The 9,494-nt window shown below is 35.2% G+C and overlaps 1 protein-coding gene across 1 annotated transcript; it reads right to left on the reverse strand.

Annotated features, from left to right (window-relative positions):
* Positions 1 to 551: 551 nt before the first annotated feature.
* On the reverse strand, positions 552 to 7,384 carry LOC133681666 (uncharacterized). Its single transcript, XM_062104774.1, has one exon. It carries the CDS (start codon positions 6,958 to 6,960, stop codon positions 1,486 to 1,488), a length of 5,475 nt encoding a protein of 1,824 aa, XP_061960758.1. The 5' UTR covers positions 6,961 to 7,384; the 3' UTR covers positions 552 to 1,485.
* Between the last annotated feature and the right edge of the window lie 2,110 nt (positions 7,385 to 9,494).

The raw sequence follows: 9,494 nt of genomic DNA on the forward strand, positions 1-9,494 counted from the left end.
TCAACTAAATTTCTCTTCAATTCTTTGTTCCGAATTCCGACGTTGAATTTTCTGAAATAATTCATTTAAGCTCCAAAAACCTATCGAGACATTAAAAGAAACTTCATTACTAAAAAGCACATCAATTATTATAAAAAACCCAAATAAAAATAATAAATACATATGTAAAATAAGAGACTTAATGATACTTTTGATGCACAATCACACCCCCCAACTTAGATTTTGCTAGTCCTCAAGCAAAACAAAACATAAAACCTTTGAAATAAAAAGAATAATAATAACATAATTAGGCTCGACTCATCACACTTAAAGGACATATCATGCAAACATTGGTATCTTTAACTTAGTGTACACAATAACAAATAAAGAAAAATAAGCATACTCACATTCTCTAAATCAAACATCCATACAAAATTCCAAATTCAATCGTATTTATCATGCAACCAACATAATTGATTCACGCAAAAACTCAACTTGTAATCTTCCCTTCTTACTACTACAAACAAGGTAGCAAACTAGAGAAATATCTATATATATTTTTTTCCTTTTTCTTTTTTTTTTCTCTTTTTTTTTTGAAGATATTATTTATTCTTTTTCTTTAAGTGGTCACTTCCCTTTTGACGCGAATACAAACATTTGTGATGAATGCACCCGGTTACTCACAAAGTCACAAACTTAAAGTGCTTTGCATACTCATATTTCAAGCTGCCGTTTGACGTAAAGATAAACATTTGTGATGAATACCCCTAGTTACTGAGCAACTCAAAACATTGGAGTAGATAGAATTTTGTACACATTTGTGTAATAATGATTACTCTATTTACTTAAACCTTGTTTAGGACTAGATCAAAAGGGATGATCACAAGTAAAGCATCACACTCATCTTTCATGCATAATCACACAACTCACACAACTTTTACAAGGAAAGATGTACTTCAATAATCTTAAGAAAAAAGTATGCTATATCTTGCTTTATAAGATATTATCTATCCCAAATTAAAGCATGCAATGTTCAACACAATAATGAATCCAAAAATGTAATGTTGATCTTAAACAAGTCTCATTCACATACGAATGCAAGTTTTTTTTTTTTTTAACAAGCATGGTTATCTCAAGCATTCAACATAATCAAATATCTAAAATTAAGTTTTTCATTATCCTCAATGTAAAAAAGAAAGAGAAGAAAAGTATAAAGATTAGAAAACTGTTACTCCCCTTTTGTTCTCAAGGATGAATGTCTGATTGAATTGGACATGAGCTGACTTCTTGCTTGATTTTTTTTTACCTGCATATCACAACTAAAAGAAAACATTGATGTTTTTTTTTTTTTTTTTTTTGAAAATAAAGAACCTCACACCCCCCCAACTTAAAATAATGCATTGTCCCTAATGCATGAACAAGAAAATATAAGAGATGGAAGAAAGAGAAAAAAAAAATAAAAATAAAAATGAAAAAAATAAAAATAAAAACTCATTACTTCTGATACTACAATGGTATTGGATCTTCAAGATCCAATGTCTCAACTTCAGCCACAAAGTTTTCAAGATAAGGTTTCAATCGATGACCATTTACTTTGAAAACATTTCCATTCTTAGGATTTTCTACCTCAAATGCACCATGCTCAGAGATGGATTTAATCACAAATGGACCAATCCATTTTGTCCTTAACTTCCCAGGAAAGAGATGTAATCGTGAATTATACAAGAGAACCTTTTGACCAACATGAAAGGATTTTCTAAAAATGTGTTTATCATGCAAAGCTTTCATCTTATGTTTTGAAATTTTTGCATTTTCAAATGCATCATTTCTCAGCTCCTCTAATTCATCCAATTGAAGCTTTCTATTTTTGCCAACCTCGTTTTCATTATCATTGAATTGCCGGATGGCCCAATATGCACGGTGCTCAATCTCAACAGGGAGATGACAAGGCTTTCCATAAACTAGCCTATAAGGAGACATTCCTAAAGAGGTCTTGTAAGCAGTGCGATATGCCCACAAAGCATCAACTAGTCGTAGGGACCAATCTTTACGGTTTGGATTGACTGTTTTCTCTAGAATGTTCTTGATCTCCCTATTTGCCAACTCAGCTTGGCCACTAGTCTGTGGATGATAGGGGGTACTGACCTTGTGAATTACACTATATTTTCTCATCAAAATCCCAACGGGCTTGTTACAAAAATGCTTACCCCCATCACTAATCATAGCCCGGGGCATGCCAAAACGAGAGAAAATATTTTCTTTCAAGAATTTGACCACAACTCGATGGTCATTGGTTCGAGATGCAATGGCCTCCACCCATTTAGACACATAATCAACAGCTACAAGGATGAATTGGTAACCAAATGAACTTGGAAAAGGTCCCATGAAATCAATCCCCCAACAATCAAATATTTCCAAAACAAGAATGGGGTTTAGGGGCATCATGTTACGCCTAGTAAGGTTACCTAGTCGTTGGCATCGGTCACATGCAACACAGAAGGCATGGACATCTTTGAACATGGTGGGCCAATAAAAACCACACTGCAAGATCTTGGCAGTGGTTTTCTTGGAAGAGAAATGCCCACCACAGGCTAATGCATGACAAAAATTAATTACACTTGGAATTTCATGATCAGGGATGCACCGCCTAACAATTTGGTCAGGGCAGTATTTAAATAGGTAGGGGTCATCCCAAAAAAAGGTGCGCACGTTACGCAAGAATTTTTGTTTGTCAAGTTTAGACCAATGAGAAGGAATCTGACTTGTGGCTAGGTAATTTGCTATGTCAGCATACCATGGAGAGCCAATGTAGGAAACAGTACCTGCACAAAATAAATTTTCATCAGCAAAGAATTCATTTATTGGAGATTCATCAATTGTGGTCTCATAGCTTGAAAGACGGGACAAATGATCAGCCACTACATTCTCTACTCCCTTTTTATCTCGAATTTCAAGGTTAAACTCTTGGAGTAAGAGGATCCATCGAATCAAACGTGGCTTGACATCTTGTTTTGTGAGCAAGTATTTCAATGCTGCATGATCAGTAAAAACAATAACAAGAGATCCAACCAAATAAGACCTAAACTTGTCCAATGCAAATACTATAGCTAAAAGTTCTTTTTCAGTTGTAGTGTAATTCAATTGAGCATCATTCAAAGTCTTGCTAGCATAATAAATGACATGAGGTTTCTTATCTTTTCTTTGTCCTAAAACAGCCCCTACCGCAAAATCACTAGCATCACACATCAGTTCAAATGGTAAAGACCAATCAGGAGCTTGCATGATTGGTGCAGTGGTCAACAACCCTTTAAGCTTTTCAAAAGCTTCTTGACATTTTGATGTCCAATCAAATTGAACATCTTGTGACAACAAGTTACACAATGGTTTGGCAATGGTACTAAAAGAATGAATGAATCTTCGGTAAAAACCAGCGTGTCCTAAAAAGGATCTCACATCTTTCACAGTCCGAGGGGTAGGTAATTTTTGAATGACTTCAACCTTTGACTTATCTACCTCTATCCCTTTTGAAGAGACAATGTGACCTAAGACAATGCCATGTGTCACCATAAAATGACATTTCTCCCAATTAAGTACAAGATTCCTCTCTTCACACCTTTCAAGAACTTTTTCTAAATGCATTAGACACAACTCATAAGAATCCCCATAAACTGAAAAATCATCCATGAAAACTTCCAAAAAATTTTCCACCATGTCACTAAAGATACTCATCATACACCTTTGAAAAGTGGCTGGTGCATTACACAAGCCAAAAGGCATTCTTCTATAAGCATAGGTACCAAAAGGACAAGTGAAAGTGGTTTTTTCTTGGTCTTCTAAAGAAATCTCAATTTGGTTGTAACCTGAGTATCCATCAAGAAAACAATAGAAAGCTCTTCCGGCTACTCTTTCAAGCACTTGGTCTAAAAATGGAAGTGGAAAATGGTCCTTCCTAGTCACTATGTTCAACTTACGATAATCAATGCACATACGCCATCCAGTTTGGATTCTAGTTGGTACTAGCTCATTATTTTCATTTTTCACTACCGTGACTCCAGATTTTTTTGGGACAACTTGGGTTGGACTAACCCATTTTGAGTTTGCAATGGGGTAAATGATACCCGCATCAAGTAGCTTAAGCACTTCACATCTTACTACTTCCTTCATGTTTGGGTTCAATCGTCTTTGCATTTGCCTCACAGTTTTAGCCTCTTCTTCAAGATAGATTCTATGTGTACATAAAAGAGGGCTAATTCCTTTCAAGTCAGTAATAGTCCACCCAATTGCTTTTTTGTGTTTTCTCACCACTCTCAAAAGTTCTTGTTCCTGCTCTATGCTAAGTTTTGATGAAATCACAATAGGATATGATTCATCTTCCCCTAGAAATGCATACTTAAGATCACTCGGTAAAGGCTTCCTTTCTGGTTTATAAGGTTGGACAAGAGATGCCTCAGCTTTCACTTGGGGTGAAATCAAAGGCTCAAACGATGGGGTCCATTGACCTATTGACATAAGAGGCATTGGATCTAGATAAGTCTCGAGTTCTCTTACTTCCTCATCAACACATTCCAAAGAATAAAATCTTTCATCATGAATTAAAGTTCTCTCCAATGGATCCTTTATCCATTCTCTCTCAAAGTGTTCTTGACAAACTGTTTGGATCAAATCCACCTCTCTAATGTCCTCATGTTCACCAATTTGTTTGGAGACATTGAATATGTTCATCTCCACAGTCATGTTCCCAAAAGACAATTTCATCACCCCATTCCTACAGTTGATTAAAGCATTGGATGTAGCTAGGAAAGGTCTACCTAAGATGACTGGGATGGGAGCATTAGAACCTTGAATAGGTGCGGTGTCCAACACTACAAAATCAACAGGAAAGTAGAATTTATCTACTTGGACCAACACATCCTCAACAATACCCCTGGGAATCTTGATTGACCTATCAGCTAATTGAAGGGTGATTCGAGTAGGCTTGATTTCTCCTAAACCTAACTGTTCATAAACAGTGTAGGGTATCAAATTCACACTTGCTCCTAAATCCAACAAAGCTTGGTCTATCTTATGACTTCCAATAATGCATGAAACGGTAGGACAACCAGGATCTTTGTATTTGGGAGGGGTCTTAAACTGGATGATGGCACTAGCATGTTCAGTTAGAAAGGCTCTTTCTTTCACATTCAATCTCCTTTTGACTGTGCATAAGTCCTTGAGGAACTTTGCATAAGATGGGACTTGTTTAATTGCATCAAGGAGTGGGATGTTGACTTTCACTTGTTTGAACAATTCATAGATTTCCGAGTTCATAAGATCATGTTTAGGTTTCCCTAACCTTTGTGGAAATGGTGCTCTAGGAACAAATTCTAAATCACTCACTTTGACTCCAATTTTTCTTGAATCATCTCCTTTCTCACTCATCTCTTTCTCATTTATCTCACCTTCTTTGTCACTCAAGCTCTCATTTGTCACTTGTGTTTTGATTTCCTCTTCACTTTCCTTAGATTTCTCCTCCACAATACCTCTAGGAATCTCAAAACCTATAGCTTTGTCAACAATCTTTCCACTTCTAAGGGTAGTGATGGCTTGGACTTGTTCATGGTTTGAAGGTTCACTAGATGAGGATTCGCTCATGTGTACCTGACCTCTAGGATTTGGCATTGGTTGAGCTGGGATCTTTCCCTTCTCTTGAATGCTTAGTGATTGAGTCAACTTGGTTAGTTGACTTCGAATGTCATCTAAGGTCCTATTGGTCTGGTCTTGAAATTTGTAAGCTTGGTTGTTGATTCCTCCTTGTGTTTGCATGAATTGTTGAAGAGTATCCTCTAGGGATCTCTTATGAGGTGGTTGGTATGTATTATGTGTGGGAGCATGAAATGGTTGGGGTGGAGGTTGAAATGTTTGAGGTACTGAAGGGCCCTCATTTCTCCATCCAAAATTTGGGTGGTTCCTCCATCCAGGATTGTAGGTCTCAGAGTAGGGATTGCCTACTTGGTTTGAAAATGGCTTTCTAACATTACTTGAATCAGAAGTTTGGCCATATAGCACTTCCTTGAAGGCTGGAATGGTAGGACACTCAGTTGTCCTATGCCCTTTGCTCTCACAAACAACACAACTTTCCTCTTGTTGTTCACTCATGACATGCACTTTTTTAATCTCAAGAGACTCTACTTTCCTAGCCAATGAGGCTAATCTAGCATTGAGGTCATCAGTTTCTTTCAATTGGAACTTCCCACTTGAATGAGAAATGGTATTTCTAGACTCAACATGAAGTGGGAGAGAAGTCTCCCATTGCTTTGTGTTTTCAGCCAATTGATCAAAGAAATCAAAGGCTTCACTTGGTTCTTTGTCATAAAACTCACCATTACACATGGTTGACACTAGCTTTTTAAAATCTGCGGTAAGAGAGTCGTAGAAGAAACTCACTAACCTCCACATCTCAAAACCATGGTGGGGGCATGCATTTAACAAGTCTTTAAACCTTTCCCAAGCTTGGTGAAATGACTCATTTGGACTACAAGAAAAATTCATCATTTGACGTTGTAAGGCTGCCGTTCTATGAGTGGGGAAGTATTTTTTCAAAAATTCAGCTTGCATTTCTCTCCATGTACCTATAGACCTAGGACGCAAGGAGTTTAACCAAAGCTTGGCTTTATCCTTTAGAGAGAATGGGAACAATTTAAGACGAATAGTTTCCTCGGTGCATGTTCTATCAATAAAAGTATTACATACCTCTTCAAAGTCTTTAATGTGTATGTATGGATTTTCAGAATCCATACCGTGAAATGTGGGAAGAAGTTGAATCATGCCCGGTTTCAAATTGAAAGCTTGTTGGTTAAGAGGTAAGATAATACACGAAGGTGTACTTTGTCTAGCCGGGTGAAGATACTCTCTAAGAGTTCGAAAATTAGGTTGATCATTGAATTGTGGAGGTCCATTACCTTGAACACTCCCTTCACCCTCTACATCTTCAACATTAGCCATGATAAAAAAACAATAATATAACAATTATATGAATACGAAAGGAAAGGAAAAGAAAAAGAAAAAAAAGATTGCAAATAAAAGTAAATGAAACGTAAAAGATAAAGTAATAGCTCAAAAATAAAAATACAACAAATTAAGAAATTCACTCTCTAACTAATAAGCAATAGTAACAACAATAAACATTAAAAGATAATTATAACAAGCATGAATAAAAGGCGGTAATACCGGCCAAGCACTTCAAACAATAAATATAAGAAAAATAACAACAATAAACAACAAAATAAAATAAAATGAACAAAAGGCGGTAGTACCGGCCAAGCACTTCAGACAATAAATATAAGAAAAATAACAACAATAAACAACAAAATAAAATAAAATGAACAAAAGGCGGTAGTACCGGCCAAGCACTTCAGACAATAAATATAAAAAAAATAACAACAATAAACAACAAAATAAAATAAAATGAACAAAAGGCGGTAGTACCGGCCAAGCACTTCAGACAATAAATATAAGAAAAATAACAACAATAAACAACAAAATAAAATAAAATGAACAAAAGGCGGTAGTACCGGCCAAGCACTTCAGACAATAAATATAAAAAAAATAACAACAATAAACAACAAAATAAAATAAAATAAACAAGAGGCGGTAAAACCAGCCTTATAATATAAACAATAAATATTATAAACTAATTAGAATAGATAATAAAAGAAAAATGGTTGAACCAACAAAAATCCAACAATTAATAGTCCAGTCCACAGTCCAATATCCGAAAAGTTGAGGTCAAATTAAATTTTTTTAGGCGGTAAAACCAGCCATTTGATTTTTTATTTTTATGTATTTTTTTTGTTTTCCAATAATCAAATAGAAATTTGTTACCTTTGCTTGCTAGCTCCCCGGCAACGGCGCCAAAATTGCTTGACCGCTTTTTATGTTCGGCTTGTTTTAACTCGCAAGTGCACGAGTGTGCGATGTAGCAATTAACTCGGTAAGATCGAGGTCATATCCACAGAGAGCTAGATCTGGAAATTAAGCTAGGTAACAAAACAAAACTCAAGAGAAATTAAATTAACAATAACTTGGTTGAAAATGATTGATGGATTTGTTTTCAAAGATGAAAAAGTGTAAATAGATTTTAAATGACAAGAAAAAGTAAGTCTTGGTCCAAATCAATTTTAATGGTGATGTATTGGTGATTCCTTTAACATATATAAGATAACTCAACCTAATATCAACGATGGTGATATTAGATCGGAAGATATTACAATGAAGTTTAAAAGGATGAAGATTGATTATTGCTTAAGAATGTACAAGTATTTTCATATTAAGTAAGACATTGAATCAAGCAATCTCTATACCAAAACTAAGGTTTGTGCATAAAAATTCAAGATTATAACATTACCTAAATGATTTCTAAAATTTCTTTGCAATAATAAACATTCATGAAGAAAATGAAAAGATAGACATTAAGATTCATTCATATCTTAAAGAACTCACCTCAACCACCATCATCCTTGATTTGAATCCAAGAAGAAGATTAGCCAACCATGATTAGATATAATAACACTTTAATAAACATAAAATGACTTGAATCAAACTGAAATAATGAGTTTTACAAGCTAAAGAACCGAAATCTATAAAGAAGAACACAACACAATTTCAGTAAAAATTCGGACACAAATCTGACTCTAACTTTGGACAGCAATTCGACCCTTTTAGAAGCCTCCTCTGGAGATGGCTATTAGAGACATATTTATAGGCCATTCTGTTAGCTTTCCAGATCATTAAAGAACAGCTCATTTGGACATCTGAGTCAAAAGTTATGGAGAAAACACCGAAAGGTGTTCTGGAAAATCAAACCAGGCCAGCTTGGAGAACACTTTGGTGCACGTTTTTCTTCCTCCTTTATGAGTTGTCTCTTTCTTCTTTTGACCCAAAATAATGTCACAATGTCCCCTCCAGCTTTCCATCCATGTGCTTGCCCTCTTGGATCAATGAATTACCCAAATAAATCAAATGTTATTTATTATGTGGACATGTAGGATCATGGATTGTGTTTGGGCTGATTTGGAAGGTGATTTGGGGCTGATTTGGGGCTGATTTGGGGCTGAATTTAAGCATCAAATAAGGATACAAATGTACCTATTATTTGGGCTAAGATTGACTTTGAAACCTTGAGTGTTTGATGGTTGAAGTTTGCACACAACATAAGGCATGTTTGGGCTTGAAATAAATCATATGATATTCTTTTCTAGAATTGGACTTGAATTGATTTTTGGGGCAAATTTGGAGCACTTATTTGAACCAAGATTTGCTTCAATCTTCAACTAAATTTCTCTTCAATTCTTTGTTCCGAATTCCGACGTTGAATTTTCTGAAGTAATTCATTTAAGCTCCAAAAACCTATCGAGACATTAAAAGAAACTTCATTACTAAAAAGCACATCAATTATTATAAAAAACCCAAATAAAAATAATAAATACATATGTAAAATAAGAGACTTAATGATACTTTTGATGCACAATCAAGATGCT

This window comes from Populus nigra, chromosome 2 (genome assembly GCF_951802175.1).
Source record: "Populus nigra chromosome 2, ddPopNigr1.1, whole genome shotgun sequence".
In the NCBI taxonomy this organism is placed as follows: domain Eukaryota; kingdom Viridiplantae; phylum Streptophyta; class Magnoliopsida; order Malpighiales; family Salicaceae; genus Populus; species Populus nigra.

Excerpts from the sequence above, each read along its gene's own strand:
- LOC133681666 (XM_062104774.1), bottom strand. The coding sequence starts at position 6,960 with ATGGCTAATGTTGAAGATGTAGAGGGTGAAGGGAGTGTTCAAGGTAAT.